This window comes from Doryrhamphus excisus, chromosome 1 (assembly GCF_030265055.1).
Source record: "Doryrhamphus excisus isolate RoL2022-K1 chromosome 1, RoL_Dexc_1.0, whole genome shotgun sequence".
NCBI classification, from domain to species: Eukaryota; Metazoa; Chordata; class Actinopteri; order Syngnathiformes; family Syngnathidae; genus Doryrhamphus; species Doryrhamphus excisus.
The window spans coordinates 36429757-36456784 of record NC_080466.1 but is presented as its reverse complement, the minus strand read 5'-3'; the positions used below and the strand labels follow the sequence as shown (position 1 = coordinate 36456784).

Here is a 27028-nt window from a genome sequence, read left to right as displayed (position 1 = left end):
GAATGGGTTACGCAAAAACAGACGCAAGTACGGAGCGCAGACGTAATGTTATGTTAACATATTATGTTAACATAAAATTGAATCAAAATGCAAAATGCAGTGTAAAAAGCATCCATAACAATCTTTGACTGAAAGGTTTAATTTGGTAAATATGTCCACACATTTCAAAGGATGAAATCATACAATCAACAAAACTCAGACTCAGTAAATTTGTCCAATACCATCTAACCTTTGTGAGCATTTCATGGTGAAATGTTGATTAATACATGATCACATGACCGATGGTCTGACTGCATTTACAAAGATTTGTACAGATGTCCAATACAAGTAAAAACATGGAAGCTTTTCATTGTATTCCCTAAAACACATCAAACACTATCGTAAACATTACATTGGGACGTCCATCACTCGTTTATGTTGGCAAATCAATTATAACCAATTGTTTTGCACCATCACCTTGTACTGACTCAAAAAAGGTGGGAAGATGCATCTGGAAAGAAAATATTACCTTTTTTTTTCAAGGTCACCTATTAAAATCAACTCTAAAAAGTCAGAATGCAAGAAAAAAAAAAGTCAGTGAGTAAGCTTGCGCTGCTCTTCTGCAGTCAAGTTTACAGCCCGACTTTTCAATTCCACATCTTCATGACATTGCATTAAAAAGTATAAAAAAAAAAGTTGCCGCTCAAAGAAATAAAAGACTGTAAAAAGTGAAAAGGAAATCATGGGCAATTTTTTTTTGCATGAATATTCCATTCATGAACACACCCTTAAAAAAAAAGGTGTGCACTGCTGAGTAGGCACATTTCACCTCGCTGGAAGACCGTAAAAATTATGTTCGCATCACACATCAGGGGTATACTAACTTTTTCTGAAAAACAAGTATTTTTTTCTCCCCAATTATGTTTTTTTTCCAATTATGTTTATTTTCACAATGCCAACAGAAATTGAGCTGTGGGCTGCAAATGACTTTGCCCCCCCCCCAAGGGAGTTTGGATTGTAAAATTTTCTGATTACGTAGGGTAAATCTATTCCAAATAATGTCATCTAGTGTTGAATATAAAAGGAAATACTGGAGTTTGAAACATGGCCGACTCGGCTGCATCATTACATTTACAGCGTTCTTTTCCAACATGCTGACACGTTACATGCTGACACGTTACAGCAGGGGTGTCCCATGTGTGGCTGGGGGGGGGGGGGGGGGGGGCGGTTAGTGGCATAGTATAACAGTTTTTATATTTAATCGCTGGACGGGCAATATCTTCAACCTCCACTGGAGTGCTTTTACTATGTGTGATACAAATTAAGATTTTTCTCAATGTGGTGAAAGTTAGGACACCCCTGCTGAAGTGGACACTGAAGTCGTCATGAATCCAAATGTGTGTTGTGGAAATCAATGACTGTGACAGTGTGGCAGTAATACTGCAATACCATCTACTGGGGCAGTGCGAAACTGCAATATGCAGTAGAAGTGACGCTTCAGGAGCTCACTGCTCGGACACTTTACCCGACTCAAAGGTGACGGCCAGCTTTCTGTGTTTCCTTTTGGAGGCGGAGCCAGATGTGTGGCCGGCTGCTGTTGGTTTGTTTTGCTGGGGGGGCGTGTGGGGGTCCGGTGTGGGCTTGGAAGCTGCTTCTACCTTACACGTTGGTTGGGTCTCTCTGACGTTGTGAGCTTGTGATTGGCCAGAGCGGGTGTCCTGGCCTCTCTGGTTCTTGGCCACAGTCTGGGCGGCGCTGTAGAACTCTCGTGTGTCCTGCTTCTTCTTGTTGTTGGCCAACACGCGCTTCTTGGTCACCTGTTGACAGAAAACATTCACGTAAACATTGAACTTGTCGTTATTATTCTTTAAAAATATTATATGATATTCGCATTTTTTCCTATTTTAATATTCTTCATAATTATTATTATTTGATATGAAAACATCTGTTAGTTATTCCTTAGTATTCACTATATTTCTTCTTAATGAATGGTTCATATTGGTCTTTATAATTATAATGTATTAGAAATTATTTCTGAATATGATTATTAATATTATTTTTTAATAATTATTTTTATTAACTATAAAATGTATTTATAAATTATTTTTATTAATTATAATTATTATTTTTTTAAATTATGAATATTAATGTTTTTAATATTAATAATAATATGCGTCTGTCAGCATTGTTGAATCAGTTTGAGACATTTCGGAACGACTAGAGACTCCCATCATGAAAATAAAAACAAAATGGTGGCCTCAATTGTTCTTATTAAAATGATGTGTTATGATTCCGTCCAGCAAGGGTGGTAACACTTCACTTATTTTTACACTTGAACAATTAGGAGTGTACATGTTTATTGAAATATAATATGACTACTGTTAAACTTCGGAGCTAAACACTGACATGTATGAATATTGAAACGCACCCCATAAACAAAGAGTCTGATTATGATTATGATGACGTGTAAGCGACCTGTAAGGGGATGAACTGGTTGTGTGAGCCAACAGGCAGTGTGGTCACAGGCTGTGGCCGCACAGGAAACACTCCTGGTGCTCCGTAGAAGGCTTGGTTCTGGTGGTGGAGGTGGGGAGGAAGAGGCATTCCCCACATGGGGGCAGGACCACAACCCTGTGGGGGCATCAGCAAGCCACCTACAAGCAGCAGGAGGAAAACACGGACAGGTATTACACAAGTAGAGCTGCTGGCGGTGGAGGCCACTCTTCCAAAACATGAAATAAAAACTTGAAGGTATGTACAACGTGTGTGGTTTTTTTTTTATATTGTTTGATGATTTTGGCACGTTCTTTTTGAATCACCCTGTACACTTAAAACATATTGACACCAATTGTTACACCAATAGTCCTCCATCATAATGGATTAATTACTTCAATGTGTCAATAATGAAATTAAATCGGAATGAAATCCATAAATGTGTTATTAAATGTGGAATTCAATGCTGAAATGAATAAATACACCGTTAAATAAAGACTTCAATATGTTGTGAAAATGTGCGGGTAAAAACAATAATTGATTTTACTATTTACCTCATTATTTCATAGACCTGTGTTGCAGCACTTGATGGATATATTTCATCTGTCAAAGCCACCCATTGAAGTTAGTGTCTGGGGCTAATGCTAATGCTAATCAAGTTGCACAGATGCTTCAGTCGGAGGTCTTTCAAGGTTGTAACAGTATTGGGCATCATCTTTGCTCCATCAAACTGCTTACTTGTCTTCATAGGAATGTGCGTGTGTGCGTGTGTATATGCTTCACAGAAACGCCTGTATGAGGATTCAGGACCTCACCTGGCTGGTTAAAGACAGGCGGCATGGCTCTGATGGGCGGAGCTTGCATGCGTCCAACGCCATGGTAGAGAGGAGTTTGAAGAGGGAAGCCTGACCCCAGTGAATTCTTAAAAAGAAAAACAGTTCCACTGCATTACTTCTCATTGACAACATATGAAAGTGCTACACACACACTGAACAAAAAGAATGTGATACCAGTCTTTGTAAGGCAAAGAAGGCAGCTTTTTCCTTGGCGTCGTTTTCTGATTGACACTGCGGCCCGTGAACAATCAAACCATTGGACAGCTTGACTTGACATACCACCACACCCTGTACACACACACACACACACACACGTCATATACTGTACAAAGTCTCATACACCAGCTGACAACTACAAACACACAACATATCCCACTTCCCATCTCCTCATTAGATACCAGCAGGGGTGTAATGGTACACCAGCATGGCAAATTGGTACATACTTTAGGTTTAAGGTGATGGTTGGCACAGTAACCCCGGGCTCACACTGAATCTGTCACGGTTCCGTGAGGGCTGCCGTAAGCATTTTAGCATTAGCTAAATGCTAAATAGCATTAGCTCTGTACTTTGTTTTGGACACATATTTGTTTACAAAGTTGATCGGTGACACCATAAACACTTCCTGTCCTTCTCTTAATTTGCACCCATCAGTAAGCCTATGTACCAAACCAAAAATTTCGTTAAAAAAAATATCTAATAAATAGTACATGTACAAATACAGGTAACATTACACCCCTACACAACATGTGTATTTACTGCAGAGTCAAAGGCTGGCTGTCAGTGGAGGATCTGATTTTCTAACTAAAAACATCTTGGGGTGGCTGAGTGCATTTCAGGTTCTAAGCTTTTCTAAGAAAGAGCAACATTTTACAGTGTTACCTGTCTGTTGTGCATAAAGCTGAACTCCGGTGGCGCCATGTCTAAAGTGACACACACACAGGCCAGCTCTGACACCTTGCTGGCCATTAGAGAGTTGGGCTGGTTTACGGGGGTGACAGGCACATCAGGAGATGATTGAGCTGGATCTCCATGGGGAATGGTCATCATTGCTGCTGAAAGGAGAAGAAAAGGCGGGTTGCACTAAATTGTACATGTGTTCACTTGATATGTAGCGGAGGTTTACTAAAACAGCATGCCTCCTGTTACATTTACTACAAAAGGAGATATTATTTGAACTACTTTGCTCAGATTGTGACGTAAGGCTGATGGTTATACAGTAATGTGAAATCAAGAGGGACAACAACAGTACCTAGTTTTTTAGACTTTCTCCTCGGGTTTTGCGTCTGGCCTTCAGAGAAAGTGCCTGCCTCTTGAGGGCAAGTGCTTCCTGATCCAGCGCTGTCGATCTTCAGCATCTCCTTCAACACCCTGGTGCCCTTCTACAACAACAGATAGTTGAAACATGATCTTAGCCAATTATGCGAGTAGAGTGGTGCCATCATCACCATATATTGGGCCAACATGAGGAATGATGACGTCATCCCCATAACATCAGAAATACTGTTCCAATAACCAAGGAGGCGTGGTTACCTAGACTGTGTTGTGAACAAATCAATCACTCCTTTTATGCAACGTGCCTGTGGTAACTTCCCCCGGGTTCACTTGTACTTTGCTAAGTCTCCAAATGTTCAAACATATTGTAATGAGGGGAAAAAACAGGCTTCAACACACCGACCCGTACCAGCCACCTGAAACAGGACGTGTGTGTTGGGGTCTCTTGACAGTCCCTAAAGAGACAAGCTGTGTATACGACTAAGCGTGCCTCCTGTCCTTTATTTATACCAGACTTCCAGGACGTCAGCGGACAGCAATGTATTTCTTTACGGACCAGATGCCATAAACACTTCCTGTCCTTCTCACCTAATTGTGTGTGGGAAATCGCTATGCCTCTGTACCGAAACATGTACCATCGTCAAAAGTCATTATTGTATTATAGTTCTGTTTCAAAAGAGAAAAACAAAACAGATACTGTAAATTACATTATCATATTTCCAGAATAAAACAAGGAAATTAAAATGTAATCTAGATGAGGGACCACTACTCACCATGGCAAAGGATTGTGGGGACAATGGCCCATCTGATTGAATGGTAGTGGTTGGTGCAGGGGTAGGAGGGTTTGGTGTCTCCTGGCTCTCCTTCGAGATCTTCAGGCTGGCTATGAGGTCCTCAAACTCCGCAGATGTCTAAGACACATAATATGTTCAGAAACCTGATATTCTACAGAACACCCCAAAACTAAATAGGCAAGTGTGTCGAACTCACTTTAGAACTGTGTATCTGGTTGACGCTGTTCTGCTGAGGCAAAAGGGAGATGGCATCTTCATTTTTCTTCAACAATCTGATGGGAGCAATGGAGGCCTACGAAATAAACACAGATACAAAATCAGGAAAAAGCTGAAAGAAACAAACAAACAGCATGAACACATTCTAGTTTGTATGTATATTCAGTATGTAGGCTCAAAACAGAACATGTTAACTCATTTGTTCAATTGATAAAACCCGATCAGCAGTGCATTTCCAACATCCTCCAGTAATCCCTTGCCACTTCACTCCATCATGGAGTTTCAAAAATATCTTAAATAATGAAGCATGCTGTTTTGTGGTCGAATTCGGCCACATAATACATTTTAAGTTTAGTTTTTTTGGCTGAAATAAACAATTTTTAAACAAAAATATCTGGAGTAAGATACAAATATAAGGCATTCATTTAGAAGACGCATTCAAAGACGTAATATGTAGTATTTCACACTGGTTAATAGTTAGTAATGTTACTGTAATGTTGTGGTGAGACACAAGCACCAGACTTGATCCCTGGAACAATAAGCTTTTATTGTTGGTTGAATTATCTCCCAACCCTGCATAAAAGGGGCGATTTTAGCGGCTGTAACCCATGCCAAACCCCTGACATCACTTCCTGTCTCCTCCACGCATGACTAATATTCATGTTTTTAACATCTTATTTTATCTTATTATTTTTATCTACTATATTGGGCAATATGAGGGCTCTAATAATATTTAAAAAACTGACATTTAGAAGGTCGTAAGCACGTTTTCTGAGATCTAACTGAAAACATATTTGATTTATATACTGTACTGTATAAGGAATCCTATGTTAAGAAAATGCACTTGTGTGTCTGTCACTAACCGCTGTACTTGTGTCCAATACAATGTGCAAAGGTTCACCTTCACTTTTGCTCAGGTATTTAGAAACAAATAAAAATAAGACACAGGATTTATTTTGAGCCAGACAAACTTTTGACCATGCCTTGGTCAAAACAAGGCTATTTTGTAGTGCATCAATGACATGGCGGCAGATGGGCTGGAGGAGTCAACACATACAGTGGGGACATGCTTCCTTTTCCCAATAATCTATTCAAGTTTGTGAACCACTGTTTTAGAGGGTGATACAATAATGCACAGCATCCACTAGAAAATGTGTCTAGTCCCACAATGTATCGAATGCAAAACTTACATTATTTTGCCAGTGAGCAGGAGGTTGATGAGGAGGGGCAGACTTCTGCAGAGACTGCCACACATTTGCGTATGCCTCTTTACTCTGCATGTGGAGAAAAAGTAACGCTAATGTAAAATCTGTCTTCACTGCATACTGCATCAATGGGCAATGAGGGCAGACAAAAGTTCACCTTGGCCTGTTGTTTCTGGATGGAAGCCTTCGAGGTAGAGCCATTGCCTTTGACCCCAGCGTGTTTGTTATGCTGAATATAAGGTTGAACAGATATTCTTATTACCAAGTCAATGCAAAGACTACAATATCTCTTACTTGTGTGGCTATAAACGGTGACCGCGGTGAGTGGTTGAGGTTGCCCAGGTGATGGTGCGAGTTGAAGTTGGCAGCGGCGGCGGGCTGAGGTTTGACAATGGCGGTGAGTTTGTGGGACGTGGGATCCATTCGGCTACCGTGGGAGAGGTTGATCAGAGCGCATGGAGGGAGGCGGTAACAACGAGGTGATGTGCACCTGAAGAGATGACATATATTTTCATCTTAGATGTTCTACTATGTTGACTGCATTTCCAACAGTGAGCATGTGGCGCTGAATACCTGATGTTAAGGCCTCCAGCGAATTCTTCATCAAACACCACTTCATAGAGAACCTCATCCTCGCGCTCCGCTGAAAGCCCAAACACACGTGCAAGTTACTGACTAGATCTATGTACAGTGGAACCTCGGTTAGGATAATTTTCGGTTAATGTAAAAAAATTCACGACAAAACTGTGCTTTAGTTTACATTGATTTTCTGGTTAGCATTCAGTGTGGCGTGTCTTGTTGTGTTAATACACTGGGTGAGTCCAGTGACCGGCTGGAAAGAAAACCTGTTGAGTTTGACACCCCTGTTCTACATGATCAGGGGAGGATGGCGGATAGAACTAGCAACGTTCAGGTTGGGAGACGACTACTCTACCACCTGAATCGTGCCGTTTCTCTCCTTCTTTATCAAAATGTGGCAACTTTCTTTGGCTCCATGTTGGCGCTCTCCACAAATCAAATCCAAAAAAAGCATTTATAATGGCATTTTACCTCCTTTAATGCCAATGATTGTTCCTCTGAGACCCAACGGGACAGTGAAGCTCTCCCTGACATTGATGACTCTGTCAAACAGGCGATACTCTGCATCAGGGTCTGGGACCACTCCCTGCTGCTGCTCCAAAGGCTATGCGTGGAAATAACAGACAATACTCATAATTAAGAATGAATGTCATACTTTGTACAAACAATAAATAACTCCACTTTTAGGTCGTCATTTGGAATCAGAAGGGAAGGCCTCTAAATGATGGCTATTATCAGAAAATAAAGTATTGTATTATTCATTGAGTAGTATCAGATATGCAATTTTCATTCTTAAGATTAATGTCTGTTGTTGAGTGGTACATAGAACACTCTGATAAACACAAAGAGCTTTGAGTGGCATTTTTACACACCTTCATATAAATTCAGTTGGGATGTCAGTTGGGAATGAATGAGCATCTTCCACAGAATGAGTTGGAAAAGAGTTGGTTTGGCAGCTCTGTATATATTAAGTATGTACAATTCTGAACCGGTGTAATTTAGTGACAATCCATAATAACTTCAAAATGGTGCACTGTTGTATTATCATTCCACCCTGGAGAAAGAACAGTTCCCGTAAATGATCAATATTTCAAGCCTGTGATGAGTGTATGTCAACTTCTGACCTCAACCTCCATGTTGGAGAGAACAGAGTCCCTCAAACAAAGGCGGATGTTTGACTTTGTCAAACATGAGTATCCAACTAGCCATCAACATGAAAAATCAAACCATTATAGCACCTTTCGTGACCAAGCATATGAATGAATTGGTTAAGAAAATGAAATATGTTCACAGCTCTCCTGTTGATGTGGCCAGAAGGATGAATATGTGACTCCAGCAGACAGATTTCACATTGTATAAAGAAAAGCTACTAACCCTAAAGAGGAGATGTGGCTTGACAGTGACACGAACTTTCTTGGTGCTCTTCTTCACCTGTGAGAGAGAACGCCAGCAGAGAAAATGTGTTCCAGGAAGGCCAACACTTGGATAGGTGTACTTAGAGTATAACAGTAGGCTGCGTCTATCACCTTGGCTTTCTCCACAGCCTCCTCAATTTTTTCCACGATAGCAGCATCCAGCACTTGCAAGTCACATGATGCCCTGCTGATGGAGCTGACAGGGTGACCTTTCAACCATGCAGTGATTTCAGCCACCTTTTCAGCCCTGTGGATCATCAATTTACAATGACCAATGAATTAAACATACTGAAAGCATGGATGGTAAGATGCATGATTTAGCTGTAGTCGTGGCTGAAAACAAAACAACTATTTATGATGTGATTGCCAGGTTACAACCAGCCACACATTCCAATACTTCTGGGTGGCTTCACACAAAAAGTTGCTGTGGTCCAGATTTCGCATCCGATTCAGACGTAAATGCCTGGAAATGAAGACTAAACTGCTGCTCTCTGTTCTCATCTTCAAAACCCAAATGTTTTCAGTCTACAGTCAGAATATAGAAATTGGAATCAACTTTCCTCAACCCCCAAAGCTGTAAACACTGTAGCATTTTGGTTAATATAAGTAAGCTTGAACACACAAGTATGCATTTACCCATTCTGGTCCTCTCCAGGCCAGATGTCGTCTTCATAGAAGATGTCGTCATGAGAGTTTCTGGAAACTGTGCCAAACACCTCTGAAAATCTGTTCAACATACAAATGGAACATGTCAATGATTCTAATCCAAGTAAAAAAAATGACAGTATTCTCTGTCTTCACCTCTCCAAGTATTCAGCCAAAAGCTCCTCCACAGCAGCGGAGTAGAGCCATTCCTTCTCCGTTCTCTTTGTGTATCCAGGAACCTCTTCATTCTTCTTATTGAACTTCAGGTTGAGGCCAACATTTGCTTTTTGCTCCCCACAGGGACTAAGAAAGAGAAGAGAGCTAATGAAGCGCAATAGATACAGTAGCACAAGCAGAAGTATTTAGCAGCATTCAACGTGCTTGTGAGAGAAGACTTAATACTCAACTTCTTTTTCGACCCTCTGCCGATGAAGATGCTTCCAGAAAAGCGGGACACAAGGTAGCTCGTAATGCCGAGACGGGACGCCACAACATATCCAGGACTGTACTTCACACAATATTTCTATAAAATACAAAAGGCAGTCAATGCAGAAACAGTGCCTTAAGCCTCCACACCTTGGAAATTAGATATATACAATTGTATGAAAAAGTTTGGGCAGATAATTTCATAATAAATGACTGGTTGTTGGGATCGGCCATTCCAGGTAAATATACTATATAGCGTACCAACACAGTGGTAGATGGCCATATCAATAAGATGCCAGTAAGCTATCTATATCAATAACAATCGTTAAAAGTTCACTTGTAGGGGTGCTTGTTCCTGCCAAAGATGGTCTTGAGTTCTGTATCATGACTCTCAGCACTTATTTTACAACACAGTGAAAATATTTTTTTCCCAAGTGTACAGTGTGTCTTACATGCTGGTTCTGGATTAAGACTTCTAGTTGGGGCTCATGTGGCACGTTGAAAATCACACGGACACGGCCATCTTTGATGACATCACTGGAATCTTGCACCTGTAAAGAACGAATGCATAAATGATTGCAGTCTAGTGACTAATTTGGATGTGATGAACGCTGAAGTAGGCAGACCTCTCCCATGGCAGCATAGTAGGGGTTCCCCACCATGAATACAGTACTGTGAGGAGGAAAGAGGTCTTCCAGGCGCTTGAAACTGGTCAAAGATGAATAAAAGGCCTTAATGTCCTAGAAACAGTGAGGACAGGGATAATTATTACATTATAATCACAATGTTGACATCATGAGTTACAAATAAAGAACTACCAAGGTACACAAGGGAGGGGAAAAATAATCCAATCAATCAATCACAACAAATTCAGACGACCATATTGACACATGCTGCCTTCAAGCAACTCCGGCAAAATAATGTACATTCAATGGCTAAAGCCAAAAGAATCAAACAATGGCTGCAACCAGAAAAGTCACAGCCTTGGGTGGTACTCATACTGAACCATTCACACCATGATGGACCTCCCCTCTGCCGGCCCCCGCCGACACTGACAATTCGTATTACAACGTGTTAACTTGTACACTCACTTATTTTCTACGGTTTTCATGTACCGTATTTTCTGCATTATAAGGCGCACTTAATAGTCTTTAATTTTCTCAGAAATCGATGATGCGGCTTTTAATGTGGTGCGCCTTAAGCATGTTCCAAAATCTATAAAACTGTTAGATAAGCGCGCCGCTTGACTGAGTGTAGACCATTTCCTGCTGACTCAGGGACGTAATAGTATGCGGACAGCAATAAACTAATCAGAGAACTACACGTACAGTAATACTACGTACAGCATGTACTCTAACGTCCGCCACGACTCTAGGGCAGTCCAACAACATTGCTACTATGTCTCCTGTGAAAGTCAAGTGATTTGAGAGTTTGCTAGCATGCTAGGAGGGGCGTTCAAAGTGACATTGCGCCCGGTGACCACCCAACAATAACAGACTCCCACAGTGGAACCCGGCATGTTTGATGGTGAAATTGACGTGAACATGGATGAAGCGCCAGGCGAGTGGAGAGTGAGATTCAAATTGTACAGCTTTATTCTATCACGTTTTTTTTCCACATTCATTCAAATTAATGTTAAAATCTTTTCTCGTTCTGTTTCTTGTGGATCCAATATCATGCATAATTTTGTCTTTTGAGTTGGGTGTCTTGTGACACTCTATATTACAGCCGTTTTTATGCGACTCTGCAAGTGTTCTCAATGTACTGTACCTTGACCACAGTCTGGTGGGCAAAAGCAATGACCTGTTTTGCCCACTGTTTCTCCAGCTCCACCACACCGCTGGCTTTAGGGATGTATTTCCTTCCTGTTAGCAGCTGCCCGTATAAAACCACCGATGTTTCATTCACGATGATGCCTTTCCTCTTCAGAAACCTGTGCAAAAATAATAATATGTGTGTATCTCTCTCTCCCACATACACTTGAACTGTAACAAAATGAATACTTACTGCTCAGTGATTCCTTGGACTTCTTTCTCCCATTCCCGTTGTTCCTTGTCCGAGAGGAAAGTGACTTTGATGGGGGGAGGTGTGGATGGTCTGTCGTAGACTCTTTGGACGCCTTGCGGTTCATGCAAAGAAAACCTGTCAGCAGAAAAAGTGTATGACTGAAATAAAATTCACAGTCATGTCTGCCTAAAGTCAAATGATGGTGAATATAGAAAAAGAGCAAGTGGAATACAGATAAGTCATTTGTGAAATCTAATATTTAACACCCTATTAAAGCATTATGATTGTTCAATAGATTTAAAATTAGTTTTCATGGCAAGAAATAATGTTTCCTGCAGCTCACTTTAGTGGGGGCCACAACCTGCAATGCTGCAAGTGCATGACGTCTACATTTATATCAACCATGCCTTACTTGGTTTCTCCATCTGACACAGCGACGATGCGAGCTTCCTCCAGATGTGGCCAGTTGACAAACACGGCCTTCCCCAGTACTTGTTCAGCAACGTGATCACAAAGCTACAAGATGTAATTATTAAATATAATTAATGATTCCAAACTCTTGGAATCTGGTAGTGTGTGCGTTTTAGAAGCAAGATCAAGCTTACCATTTCCTTTTGCTCACCAGGGAGGATCTCCAACATCATGTTCTCACCTCTGCTAGGCTGCTGGAACACCAGCACCCCGCTCTTCTTCATGTTAAACTAAGATTGATTGAGGCCATGCATGAGAGAGAATAAATACAAGAATTGCTCATTATTAATTTTATGAACCGTTTGTATATGCACACAGTATATACATTCACAATACTCGTGTGATAGGACGTACCACCAAACATTTCCACCACTTGATAATAAATAATACATAATTCATTCACTTTCTATGCCGTGTTTCCCCAATAGGTTGATGGGGGTATCCCGACAAGAGGCGGGGAACACAGCCAATTGCAAACAACAAAAATCATACACACCTATGGACAACGTAGAGTCGCCAATTAACCACCACATTAACATGCATGTTGTGGGGCTGTGGGAGGAAGTTGGAGTACATGCAGACTCCACAATGAGATGTCCAACGGAGATTTAAACCAAGATTGTCCAGATGTCTCTTGACCAACACGCTACACAACACAACACACTCTTTTTTTTTCGTTGGTCATATTGAAACGCCGGAGATCTGGCACGGTGCCGGAATACTTGAAGCGCTGGAACAGCGTAGATATGGTAGTGGTCTGAAGCATTGTGAGAGCAGTGCTCGGTGTGGTATAGCTAGTAAGTATCAATGCACCAGCAATATAGGTCGATCGACGTAAACATTTTAATAATCATAATAACAATGTGGCAGCACGGTGGTCTAGGGGTTAATTCCAGGGTTCAATTCCACCCTCGGGCATCTCTGTGTGGCGTTTGCATGTTCTCCCCGTGCATGCGTGGGTTTTCTCCGGGTACTCCGGTTTCCTCCCACATTCCAAAAACATGCTAGGTTAATTGGCGACTCCAAATTGTCCATAGGTATGAATGTGAGTGTGAATGGTTGTTTGTCTATATGTGGTGAATGGTTGTTTGTCTATATGTGCCCTGTGATTGGCTGGCGACCAGTCTAGGGTGTACCCCACCTTACGCCCGAAGACAGCTGGGATAGGCTCCAGCACCCCCCGCGACCCTCTTGAGGAAAAGCGGTAGAAAATGAATGAATAACAATGTGAGCTGCACGGCAACCGAGTGGTTACACAGCTCACAGCTCACAGCTGGGAGACCGGAGTTCACTTCCACCCTCGACCATCTCTGTGTGGAGTTTGCATGTTCTCCCTGTGCATGTGTGGGTTTTCTCCGGGTACTCCGGTGAATGAATGAATGAATAACAATGTCAGATTACATGTAAATGAAGCATTGTTGCCGCTTTTTGGAGACTTTTTCAGATGACGTTATAGGTGGAATATGTAAGTCCCATATGTGCTGTAATTAGTAATGTAAAAGTGTAGTCCTTTAAAACCAAGGTAGGTACAAACCACTATGATGGGATCATAATTATGATTGCCATCCAGTCCTACAACAAAAGGGATCCGTGCATGTGAGGGTACGGACATCCATACCTTGTGTTTGATGTGATGCAGTGTGGGGAAGCCACAGAAATACAGGGCGGAGCGATCCACACTCTTGCTGATATGGTTCAGTGGAACGTGCCAGGCATCCATAGGAATGTTTTCTTCCCTATGAAACCCCAAAACATGAACATACAGTCAACACAGATGAACAACAGTGTTAAAATCTGCCTGTGGATCTCATGATGTGTTTGTCCACCTGACATGACAGTGGCTGATGTTTGGGAAGAGCTGAGGCAGAGTGGAGGAGTATGTGAAGTCTTTCTCTGCCTCGTACGTGTAGAGGGCACACTCTGTATGATGATTTCTGTCCCTCTCTGCTTTTGTTAGCTTATGATTGCAGGCATCCATGGCTGCCAGCAAGTGCCTCTGTTAAAAACATATAAAAGATAACATGGTGAGGCTGACGGAGTGTTCCGACAGGATAATGATCTCAAAAACACATCAGATACAGTTTTAGAATGGATAAAGGCGAACTTTGATTCAAAGCTAGGTGTAACCAATTTAAACGACAGAGAAGTGGTCAAATCCACAGACATGAATGCAGCATTTTATATTGTTTGATATTTTATGTGTATATTTAATGTATCTGTATTTTTGTTAATTTATGTCAGCGGATATGACATGTATGCCTGGTTTTCGTGGTACATTAACTATACGTACATTACTGTGCGTAAAGTTTATGAAGAGTGGTTAGCACGCAGGCCTCACAGCTAGGAGACCCGAATTCAATTCCACCCTCGGCCATCTCTCTGTTCTCCCGTGGGTTTTCTCCGGGTACTCCGGTTTCCTCCCACATTCCAAAAACATGCTAGGTTAATTGGCCACAGGTATAAATGTGACTGTGATTGGTTGTTTCTCTATATGTGCCCTGTGATTGGCTGGCCACCAGTGTACCCCGCCTCTCGCCTGAAGACAGGCTCCAGCACCTCCCACGACCCTCTAGAGGATAAGCGGTAGAAAATTTAATTAAAGTTTCTGGAGAAAGAACAGCTCAAATGAATTTGAATGTATTTCAACCTCCAACCACAAAGTGTACATTAGCTTCATTGATTAGCATAGACGGATCTGATGCAAGCAAGTACATACCTCGTCGATGAAGGGAATGAGTACAATGGCCTCCCACTCCTGCTGCTTGCCATTGAGGTCAGTTTTGAAGTCAACTGGGTAATATTCAATAATGGGCGACAATTCACTGGTCATCAGGTGCTAAAACATAGATAGACCAACGTTAAGATCATGTTTGCACTTGGTTATTTTTAAAAGAAGGGCACTGCCAACTAACTGATGGACGAAAGTAAAAATATCAAAACACGAACTCTAGAGCAGAGTGTTTGCGTGTCTAGTGTGAAACATCATGACATGCTTGGTAGTACTGCTCCAACAATCCGGTAGCAGCAGTAATGTGCAAAGCAAAGCGTTTCTTTTACAGTGTGAAAATTCCTTAACCCGGATCTGCACCAAAACCAGTCCAGTGCATTTCAAATAATTTGATGTAGTGTGTGTGAAAGGCTATACAAGGTGTGTGTTTTACCCTGTAACACTCAGGCAGCAGCTCCATGCTGGCAGCAGGCAGGACTGCCAACAGCTGCTGGAAGGGCATGAAGGGATTTCCAAGCTCAAAGCTCAGCTTCAACTCTGATATATTCTTGATGTCTGACAGGAAGGGTGCATAGTGGTAGGGGTAAAACCTGGGGAGGAACAGATATAAAGGTGTTCATCAGCTCAGTGGGCTGAGAAATCAACCACGTTTGTCTGTGAATAAGGAAGATGGAATCGAAGAAGAAAGGAAGGAAGAAGAAATGAGAAGAAAAAGAGAGGAAGAATGATAGCATGGCAATGGACACGGGACACAATGAATGGACAGACTAGATGATGCAACGCAAGATGAGGATTCTGACTTGCAAACAGCATTTCTATACTTTCCTTGTTACAGGTGACAACTCTACTAACTACCACTATTTGTGGCATGGGTAAACATACTACATACTATATACTGTATACTGGATGTCAAGGCATATTTGTTCAACTTGACAGCTGTACTCTTACTCCGTTTTCCATCTGCAAGAGCATTCTTTGGAAACCCTCTCTGGTACAGAGAAATTCATATCGAAGAAGAGGGAAAAAATAAGAATAAGACGAAGAAGAAGAAAAGGGTAAGAAGTGAGCCGGAAGAAGAAAGAAAGAAAAATGGAACTTTATCACCAAAACAATTTAGCATAAAATTGGTGTCTGCCTTCAACCCCTCCTCTTGAGGAGCATAACAGCAGTATTAGATGATGATGATGATAAACAGGATGTGTTACTTCTCACCAGCTCCAGGACTTAACGCCATGGTAATAGTAGTGTAGAATCCACTGGATACCTTCCACGTAGCATTTGGCCTGTTTAGCCAGAAAATCACTGCAAAAGAATGAACATACATCATCGGACGTTAGCAGTAAGCTCTTTCTCGTGCATGTTGTGCAGTGCATGCGGCAACAAACTCACTCAGACACCACATCCACCCCCATCTTGGTCATATAGTACGTGCGCTTGTACTGTCTGAACTCAGTCTCAAATATATCATCTTCTTCTTCCTCATCTTCCACCACGGCTCCTTTCCCACTTCCTGGCACCTCATCTGATGAGGTGAGAGCTGCCAGAGAGAGGGAGGCATTCTGAAGGTGCACAGACATGTGCTGTTATTAAAAGCATACAATGTTGGATTATATATATTAGACAAAAGTGTTCTTACATCCTCCTTGTTGTTGTGTTTGTTGGCAGCTTCCTTCTCTGCAGCAAGGCCGGCTGCTTCATTCAAGTACTTGTTACCAACTTTACTCTCAAACCACTTCAAGTCCACGAAAACCTCACTGAAGTGTTCCCGGTCAAACTGAATGGAGGTAAAGAAAGGCACTTACAGACTCTGTGTAGGTGGGGTAGGAATGCCCTTCAGAAAGCTTATGCATAGAGGCCCAAGATTTGTTATTCTCGCCATCTGTGGAACAGAATCTAAACCCTTCTATACGCCATTAACAAGTCCAGTTTTTATATATATATATATATATCTATATAAATCATGTCTCGTGTTCAATTATAAAATATTAGCAAGTATTTATAGTGTATATAGTTAAAGTTACGAATGTGATACGGCAACTAGATCGTCCTGATATCGTGCCAGAAGCTGATATGATCAGATTTAGAAAAATACAGCGGTTCGGACCCCGATCCAGAAGATGTGATCGGGACATGCTTACATCATTCCTTTTGTGATACGAATGCCATAGATATTTAGAATTAAAGACTAAAATCCATTCATTTTGATGCATGACATACCTCAGAAAGTTTCTCCAAGTATTTCTCAAAGTTGGCAACGTTAAGATGGCCATTCTCGTTCAGATAACCTGAAAAAAATATAAAGGCATAACTGTAAAACCGTAGGTCATCAGGCCAGATTTGAGTGTGTGTATATAACCCTAGTAACTGTACATTCCTTCAAATACAGTAAGAAATAAGTTCTATTTACTGGATCTTTTTTTGTGCTTCTCTGACTGGCCCAAACAAATGCGAATACTTTCTTACTCACTCAAGTCGGCCCAAACTGTGCCAAGCGCTCCTCTTTCCAAAGGGAACGGACGCTGCCCTGCTTCAGAATTTGACAGTACAGTAACCCCTTGTTTATTATGATTAATTTTCTTTGCTGGTAGGGAATAATAACTCCAACCACATGTACCCGAGAGTTTCCTTGTTAGGAATTGTAAACAAATGTAGCTTCCTGCTTCCTTCATTGCTAACACCGTCAACTCCAGTTTTACCACGCCCTCTGAAAGGGCCGTCCCAAACTCCTTTCAGGGCTCACTTCCAAATGTGGAAACCTCATTCTCTGAGACTCTGGCATGGTTTAACACCAGAATACAACATTCTAACTACATTCATAAAAAGCATACTAGTTCCCTTTAAGAAAAGGTATCAGCTTTTACACCAACATTTACAGAAGATGGGGCTTACTTGTGAGTCAGCATCTTGCTAGATAAGTGAACAGAATGTGAAGTTTTACAATCTTTTCTCACCACCAAGGTCGGGCAGCACGCTGATGTAGGTCCTATACAGCAAAGGCAGAGCATCGTGGCTGATGTGGAGATGAGGAAGGTGCGGGATGAAGTCGTTGCCCACAAGGAAGCTCATTAGAATCCAGTCGTCTATTATTCCTTCCAAGTCGTAATCTGAGCCCATTTGGGTCTAAAAATCAAAATGTTAAGACCGTTTGAAAAATGGCAAGAATTCATGTTTTTGACTGTTAGATCTTTAGGAGGTTCTGAATGGAGCTTCTCAATGCAAAAAAAAATAAAAAATAAGTGAGCGTAGTGAGTAAGTAATGTATTGCAAACAAGCATTCAAGTGAAATCTGCTGTTCATCAGCTGATCAAAAGTTGAAGACCACAGCCTATAAAAGCCAAAATCTTGCCAAAAATGTCTATTCAATGTCATTTTCCTTCAGGTCTTCATGACAAAGGCAAAGACCTTCCTCTTGGAACGTGGTTGGATTGTTGAGCTGCATAAGAAAGGCCTCTCACAGCGTGCGTTTGCTGCTTAGGTTGGATGCAGAGAGACAGTCATTTGAAGCTTCTGCAAAGATCCTGAGGGCTATGAAACAAGAAAGCCATGTGGTAGATGAAAGATACGGCACTGGCCCCCGAGCTGAGGATCCTATTGACCGTCTGTCAAGACACACGACGATCCTCAGCCCAAATGCAGGCTCTTACTGGTGCCGAGTGCAGGCAAACAACCATCAGATGGGTTTTTAAGAACAGAATACGTCTTCAAAAGGCCTTGTTGCTTTCAATCAATTTGGAATTAGCAGGAGAGAACCAAGCATGGGACACTGAAATTGTTCTGATGGCTTCAAACGTTACATGACAAGGAGATCCCACATGAGATGTTTTCCACACGGCACAGTAGAGGGGGCTCCATCATGATTTGGACTGCTTTTTTTTCTCCAATGGAACACTAGTGTCAGGTTGTGCAGGGGCATCAACCAGAAGATGGCTATGTAGAGATGTTGCAGGGGGCATCCCTCATGACTAAAAGGCCCTCTGAGGTCTGTGTAGTAACCAGACAATGCTCCAGTTCACAATGCCTGCCTCTTTTTAATCTATGGTCTCAAACTAAAACTGATTCAAGTGACGGACAGCCTATTTCAGTTCAGGTTGTTTGCTTATGGAAAATGTTTTGCGTCATTCCCATGTCTTCCTTTTGCGTTATGAAGCTCTACTTAGAACCTCAGATCCATCAGTAGAAAATGTAAATTCTAACAATTTTGAAACAGGAGAGTATCACACCACCCTCGGCCATCTCTGTATGGAGTTTGCATGTTTGCATGTTCTCCCCGTGGTTTTCTCCGGCATTCCAAAAACATGATAGGTTAAATGGCCACTCCAAATTGTCCATAGGTATGAATGTGAGTGTGAATGGTTGTTTGTCTATATGTGCCCTGTGATTGGCTGGCCACCAGTCCAGGGTGAATGAATGAGTATATCGCACCTTGAGCGCTGAAAACTCGTAGTCAATGTATTCCCTCATCAGAGACAAGTGAAGCAAATGAAAGGTTGTCTCCTCTGGAGCGGTGATCCTGGATGAAAAAGTAACTTTCTAGTTCATACAAATATTATCCACAGTTTGCCACAGTTTCATTATATTAGAAGAAGACATCTTTCCCATGCCTTCTTTTAAACCAATCATGGGAACATACACTACTAGCCGCTGGTGTAATAATTACAAATATGTCATTCTCAGCCATTTAACAAGCACTGTTCAGTCAGATGCTGTAGCTATTTGTTGTAAAAGAAGATAAGTCAGCTATTTCGACCACTTTATCTTGAACTCAATAACTTTTCAAAACGTTCAAATCATTAAAAGAGGCTTCAATTGCCTGGATAGGGATTTTAGGCTATTTATACACATACTTCTGTTTCACTCAAACATATACAGTATATTGTAACGATCCGGAGCATGCCAGCAATTCAAACCTTTTCTGGGACTTCTTTCCTCCAAAGCGCACCTCTTCTCTGAGCAGAGAAAAATTTGGTTCATGGCTGGTCAAACCCAACATAATCTAGAAAAGCAGGCAAAGAAGAAGAGAATTCAAAGATGGTTCAAACATTGACAAACATTTACGTTAAAGTCATACCAGGTCGGCATCCAAGCCATATAAGCAGTGTCGGGTGTTGGGATCATGACCTGGCTTTGCAATTTCAGAGCGTATGAACTCCATGATCTTATGCTCTCCTTCCCCAGGGGTCTGAAAAAGACAGATACTGAAACTTTTAGGTTGGCTCACATAGTTTTTTTTTACAAACTGTGGTGAGCACCACACGGATACAGTATTCATTTGCAAAAACGCACACACCTCATGACCTGACAGGTAGATTCTGACATTCTGCCACAGCTTGTCAGTGGAGAGCTTGTTGTGGACAAAATACTTGAGCTGGTCCTGGAGTCTCACCATGAATTCAGTCCCTGGAAGGAGAAGAGTGACAACTAACAACTGCCACCAGCTTATTTAAATAAAAAAACACATTTAGAAAGAAGTGCCTGTGTTTTTATCTAAATGTGTTTTCATTGCTGTTGGTCATAGAGATTTATTGTGTGCAGTAAGCCTGTTCCAGACCAGACCAGGCTAAAGTCCAAGATCTAGTCTCAAGATTTAGTTTAATGCCATATCTCAGTCAGCCCTCACCATAAATGGAAACCATTTATTCATTCATTCATTTTTTTTGTCCCTGAGTCCGAGTACTGATCCGATATTTCTATAATACATTAAAAAAATGTAATACAGAAGAACGAAGAAACACAGTGCCAAGCTTCTTCAATTCTGCTTAGCTTGACGGCGGCATTGAACCTACAACATCACTGCAGGAAAGTGATTGTCATGCATGTCGTACACGCAGCTGTTACTGTGCTATATGGAGTGAAGAGGTCTCACTCTGTACCACCACCGCTGATTGGGAGATTACGTCCCGATCAAGTCTGATCACATCGGGACATCCCATGTGTTAATAAAATAAAGCAATACAGTTGTGTACTACTTCTGCAGGAAAAGTATTGCAGACCGCCTCTGTAATACTCTGCCATGCTTTCTGTCTTTCTTTTTTAGTTGCTCTTTTGCCTCTTCGTGTCCTCCTCTGTCATTTATCCTGGTCTGAATCCTACTTTGGTGCAAGGGGCCACGGACACACTAATGTGATAAATCCAATAAACAATGAATCACTAATTCTTCACTGACTTCACTGATCAAGATTAAAGTTGTAAGATTGGACCAGAGCACCCACCTGGAGTGATGCAGTTTGAATCAAAGCGAGCTTCTGTGGGTAAGACCTCTCCTTTATCCAACGCTTTCTTGATCTTGTCTTCTGCTTCTTTAGCTGACCTTGATTCATACAACCACACACATCGTCAATCAATACACTGTTTCAACACACAAGCATAAAGATGTTTAGACAGTAGATCCTGTTTATGTCGACGAGTGTTGCACTCCAAAAGGTGTCTAGGGTACGCCGGGCCCGACAAAGTTGAAGAAAGAAAGAAATACCAGGCAGGGATAAATAACACACTGGTCAAAGGAAAATTAAGTACTTAATTCCAGGAAGATCAATAAAGAAGCCCCGAAAAAAATGGGGAAGGAACAAAAATAATAAAAAAACAATCTAAAACCAGGATGTTGTGTGCAAAATGGTCCAAAATACAAAAAAGTAAAGACACCATACGATCCAAGAACTAAATTGGTTCATTTGGAACGATACCATCCAAAATGGTTCAGTAAACTTAAAAAATTCTGTAACTTTTTAGCCAAAAATTCAACCAGTGTGACAGTGACATTTGTACCTGGACACAGGACAGTACATTTCAACTTTCTTAGATTCCAGTTGGTTTTGGTAAGTGAATCATGTATAAATGATTAATAATGCTGACATGCTATGAATTATAACTACATTTTCAATGAGTACAAAAAATAGCAAACATATTACTCTTTTGAACGCATATTGTTTTGAGAAACCTAACTCTTTACTTAAGTGGCCCCACCAACTAACTGGAAAGACATTCCTCATCAGAGAAATCCGACGTCCTTGCTAATGCACAACGATGGTAATGGAGATGTTAAACTACCCCCTTAATTGGATCCAGAATCGGACTGAGAATGTGTACTTGGGTCTACCTGAACCTCCGCCCTCTCTGCTGGTTCATCTTTGCCCGTGGTGCCACACCATCAACAGCCATGAAGAAGACCTTACGCGGCTTGATGATTCTGAAAAGCACCTCCAGGTAATGGAAAATGTCTGCAAAAATCTTCTCTTCAGAGATGCGAAAGTGGACATCCTCGTCGTTTGGGTGGGAGCACTGATGGATGATCCCGTTCATATCCAGGTAGAGATTGTCAAATTCTGGAATCTGAAGTCAACAAAAGTATCAAGAGTAATAATTTTAAAATATATTCCATGGTCCACTGTGTCATTATGTTCTTATTTTTATTACGCTTGAGACAACTTTTTGATGGTTTAAGTAGCTGTTTTATCTGTTTCGTTATTTGATGTGGTTTGTTGTTTACAAAGTGCTCCTGAAAAAAGGGACACAAGCACATAATAATAATAAATTTAATTTATAATGCACTTTGCATCAAATAAATGATTTCAAAGTGCACATATAACAGATTGCATGACACTTTTACTGATACAATAATTCCAGGTGGGAAAAAAAACAGAGCATGCAAAAGTATGTGTGTCAATCTTTATTTTGCCACAAAATATTTTCCAGTTGGTTCTTATTGAGACAATCATAGTGATAATATTAACATAATATTTTGCGGGGGTGGTACTGGTACTGGCTGAGCAGCAAAAACTGCATCACTCTTGCATGGTTCCTTACCTGTTGACACGGAAACACATCCACCATCCACGCAAAACACGATGAAACAGTTTTTCACGCTTTGTTTACCCGCACGAGAAAATAAATTAGCCATAACTTGAATTGTAATAAACTGAAAAAAATCTATTGAATCATCCATCACATATGAACAACTTTGTGGTTGAGATGCTGAAGGTAAATTGGAAATATACTAACCACACTAAACACAACATACACAATAGTAACAGTCGTTTACATGTTGTTGATTAGAAGCTATCTCGGCCAGAAGAACAAATGAAGAAAAAAAATGTTTCGGTAATAAATATTGAAAACCCGTCCATCAGTCCAATTGAAATATAAAAAGATGCGCTAATTAAACAAATGTCCTTGCGTAATTGGTGCCTGTTGTTCAGTTTGTATTCAGTTGGTTCGAATGTGGGCGGCTACATTAACTTGCTACTGTTATATTATAATATATTATATTGTATTTATTGCAGTGTAGCGTTATCTCCTTGAATGAAAACTGGTCGGGTTTAGAGGATAGTCATGTAAGCTAGCGTTGCTAAGCTAATACCGCTCACCTGATGTTCCTTGACAACTTCACTGAGACAAGGGTACCGCTCTGAAATCCATCGATAAAACTTGGGGACCCCCATGTTCGCCGAAAAGCTCAATGTCTTTGTCGTCAAGTAAAAGCTGGGAGAATATCCTTCTACGTCTAGCAGGACGAGACCAGTAGGTTTCGTTTTCAGCCAATTGTCCGTCGTGCGTCCATTAAATGCTTCCGCCGTGTTGCCATTCACTTTAGTTCCACCTCACAGTGGTTCGGTTAGTAGTCTTTAAACCACACTCCAATTAGACACATTTTACATAGACAATGTTGGGAAATAATTATAACATTTTTTGAATTGGGAACACAGCACACCCTTGTGGACTCAAATTGGCACATACCAATTTGTGTCATTCTATATCCAATACTTTAGGCCCAACTTTTACTTTGATCTCAGTATATTTTTAATGAGAAAAAAAAATCAATTTCATATAATCTAGCATATGGTCAGGCAAATTAAGACAACTGGCAAATTATTTGGGAAATTAGCTACGACAGATGAGGAATGCAAGCATATTTAAAAACAAGAATTCAGTCATTGCTCAATACCTACAGTAATTCCAATTTTTTGGAATATGATTCACAAGCCTGCCATTTTATTGTCATCAGTCTGTTCCCATCAGTCCGGTAAGTGCAGTTTCTCATGATCTGAGAGTCTCTCTGGTGCCTCTTGGCAAACTCCACAAGGCCTCCTCTAGTAAGGAGCAGCTTCCATCTGGCCACTTTACTATCCAGGCCTGATTAGCAGATTGCTGCAAAGATGCTTGTCCTTCTGGGAGGTTCTGTCTCCACAGAGGAACGTCTTGACAAAGACACCATCAGTTTAGATGGGTTTTTTTTTAACTTCCCAGACACTACCTGCAAGAACATTTTCAAGCTGTGAATACTTATGTACATGTGAATACTGCATGTTTTTTTTTGTGCAAACATTGTGTATAGAATTTTGGAACACTATGACTTGTACTTTCTACATTTGTAGTTATCATACTTTTGATACTAAAGTAGCATATCTTTGTGAGTATACATAGTACTTTTCATAACTTGAGGTGCCTTGTGACTCACGGTTCAGGTGCCACCAAAAATAATGTTTTGCCCTTAGGTTCAAGTGGGGTGCTGGTTGGTTTGTGGCTGCAATAATTAATTGAATGATGCAGAGAATACCGGGCACATTTTGTTCGGGAATACTCATCCGCTTCTGCCTTGGTGACTGTGTCTGTAAGTACTGTGCAAATACAATCATAGGATACCTGTGTGCACTCTAAAAAATAATTCAGAGTATCTTTTGACACCACTTGATTTAATACATAAATGCAATGTAAAAAATGTAATTCATTGATTTAGATAAACTTTCTAAGTTGCTAACTTTATTTTTTAAGTTATGTTCAAATAATAATGTTGGCTATTACATGAACTTAATTTAGCATGTCATATACACTCAAATTTTATTGTTGGTAAGCTTAAAACAAAATTCAAGTTGCCATGACTTAATAAAATTAGCTTGGTAACATAATTTTTCTCAACATTAACCTTTCCATTTTAAGTTCCATCTCCTACAAGGAGCAGGAGACTGAAGCAACATTTCATGGTGAGTAAAATGTATTTCTATTTGTTCTACTGAAGTGATGGCTTTAAATTAGTCACAGTAGACTTTCATTGAGATAAGTAAAACTTAGCTTGTTTAAAGATGTGACTGCTAGCTTGTATAGCACTGTTACCACATGTTAGTTGTATTCTTCCCCTGAGCTAGTTTAGCCGTGTAACTGCTACCTACAGCAACTGTTACCCAAGTGCCACAGCCACATTTACAGACAGATTTAAGGTCAAATGTAAACCATCAAAGACAATACATCCATTTTCTTTTCCTTTTAAAGGACAACCAAGAGTTCGAGACCAGCCTTGAAAGTCACATGATGAAAATCGCCATTGTTGGAGACAGGTCTACCTCTGGATCAGAACACTGGGGAACAGCAATTGTTGTGGAAGGAACCAAATGTTTGGTTAGTATTGGTTAGCTAGTTAGTATTATGCTGTAAAGTATGTTCAACCTTCATGACAGTTGTGACAGTGGACAAAAACGGTATTAGTTAAAAAATCTGTTCATATTTTAGCCCAAAGTTAATTTATTGAACTGAAGATGCAACAAAAAAGGAGACTGTTTCTCATATATTTACATATATATATATATATCACACTCACATATTTTAGCCCAAAGAGAATGTTTTTTAGTTTGTTTTCAAATGGCTGATGCGGGCTTAGTTAGGATTATACTTATGTTACTATGCAGCTTTCAGTCTTTTGCAGTTTGTCTCTTGCCATAACATTGGACGAGTTGTCTTTTGCTGTTATATATCTATGAAGACTTTGTATGTGGTTATTTTGAGCTGCTCACACAAACATACATAAGAATTACAAACTTTTGTCACAGAGGAGCAGTTGAAATGTAAGATTGTTTTCTTACTTTCTTTTTGCAACGCTCGCGTTCAAAATAAAAATATGCAGCTAATTGCACAAAAGCAGTGGTTGAACTGTCTTTCTTGAAAGTACAAAAAATACCAAAAAGAAAAAATGAAGTGTGTGTATATATATATATATATATATATATATATATATATATATATATATTAAGTTACTGCTACTTAAAAAGCTGTGTGCATTGTTATTATAATTAAGTAGACAACAAATTAAACTACTTTGAATAAAATTATTAAGTCAGTTAACTCAACATATTTTTTTGAGTTACGAACTTAAAAACTTGTCCCTATGACAACAATTATTCAGTAAGCATTACTTAAAATAAGCTTTGAGTGAAGAGGAAAAGCTATTTCATGCAATGCAATATTGTTTGTTGGTTCAAAGCAATTTCAAATTAAGTTGTCATAACTAAGAAAGACTAATGGAAACTGTTGCGTTGATTTTTTTTGTTGAGGCTAAACATTTTTTTTTTGAGTGTGGATTGAGAAAGGTGATATTTTAGACAGCAGTGTTCTGACAGTTACTGAACAGGTAGTTTTTTTTATTGTAGCCGTGTACTTCAGAAACGTCGCCAATTTCAGCATGTGTAGATTTAGTTTGTGTACTCGTTGGCCCCCTCTCTCTGGCTTGGTGCTGGTCCAGTCCGGCAGCACTTATACAGTGGGAAGAGTTCCCTCTTCATGGTGCATTTTTTGACTAGTAAGATATTATTATTAGTATAACGCTTCTCTCTTCTCATAGAGAGAGTTCACTTCACTACACACACACAATCAGAGTTGCACAACACTTACATATGACTGACAAAAAAATACTGGGAGACACAATAGATGCATTGTTTTGACTCACACAACCTGAACTCTAACTCCTACACAAACGTTACTTTCACTTTCTAGAGTGCAGCAACTGCTATATTGGAGTGCTTTCATTCTGGGGTCATTCATTGAGCACGCTCAGTACTGACAGTCCAGTGCTGTCACCAAATACAGGCCTGATCAAAATCTTAAAACCAGATGAAAATGGAAAAAGTAATTTATTGACAACAAGAAAGCTTTGTGTGCTGGTTATTGTGTGCAGCTGCTCTATAGGAGTCCACAATTGGAT

The 27028-nt window shown here is 40.4% G+C and overlaps 1 protein-coding gene across 3 annotated transcripts; it reads right to left on the bottom strand.

Moving 5' to 3' along the window:
* Positions 1-131: 131 nt before the first annotated feature.
* On the bottom strand, positions 132-23641 carry xrn1 (5'-3' exoribonuclease 1). 3 transcript variants are annotated; one of them, XM_058088203.1, is made up of 40 exons: positions 23427-23641; positions 22160-22392; positions 21276-21373; positions 20354-20463; positions 20135-20245; positions 19974-20059; positions 19489-19576; positions 18018-18186; positions 17284-17351; positions 16703-16840; positions 16456-16625; positions 16279-16368; positions 15500-15656; positions 15055-15174; positions 14165-14334; positions 13957-14074; positions 12473-12568; positions 12280-12383; positions 11868-12002; positions 11631-11793; positions 10487-10600; positions 10313-10411; positions 9842-9957; positions 9591-9737; positions 9426-9515; positions 8901-9036; positions 8749-8805; positions 7846-7978; positions 7369-7438; positions 7090-7285; positions 6953-7024; positions 6781-6864; positions 5571-5666; positions 5354-5491; positions 4558-4687; positions 4188-4360; positions 3483-3596; positions 3288-3393; positions 2455-2633; positions 132-1796 (listed from the first exon to the last, which is right to left on the bottom strand). In XM_058088203.1, the coding sequence occupies exons 1-40, from the start codon at positions 23499-23501 to the stop codon at positions 1485-1487; spliced, it is 5061 nt and encodes a 1686-aa protein (XP_057944186.1). In that variant the 5' UTR covers positions 23502-23641; the 3' UTR covers positions 132-1484. The 3 variants fall into 3 exon arrangements, with proteins under 3 accessions (XP_057944186.1, XP_057944195.1, XP_057944204.1); XM_058088212.1 differs by having other exon boundaries at positions 4188-4357; XM_058088221.1 differs by having other exon boundaries at positions 12280-12385; positions 12481-12568.
* Between the last annotated feature and the right edge of the window lie 3387 nt (positions 23642-27028).

Bases quoted from the DNA above. Each gene is read 5' to 3' on its own strand.
- xrn1 (XM_058088203.1), bottom strand. From the start codon at position 23,501: ATGGGGGTCCCCAAGTTTTATCGATGGATTTCAGAGCGGTACCCTTGT. The intron at 22,393-23,426 runs GTGAGCGGTATT...TGTTGACTTCAG, and splicing joins AAGTTGTCAAGGAACATCAG to ATTCCAGAATTTGACAATCT. The intron at 12,569-13,956 runs GTATGGATGTCC...AATCAATCTTAG, and splicing joins TGCATCACATCAAACACAAG to TTTAACATGAAGAAGAGCGG.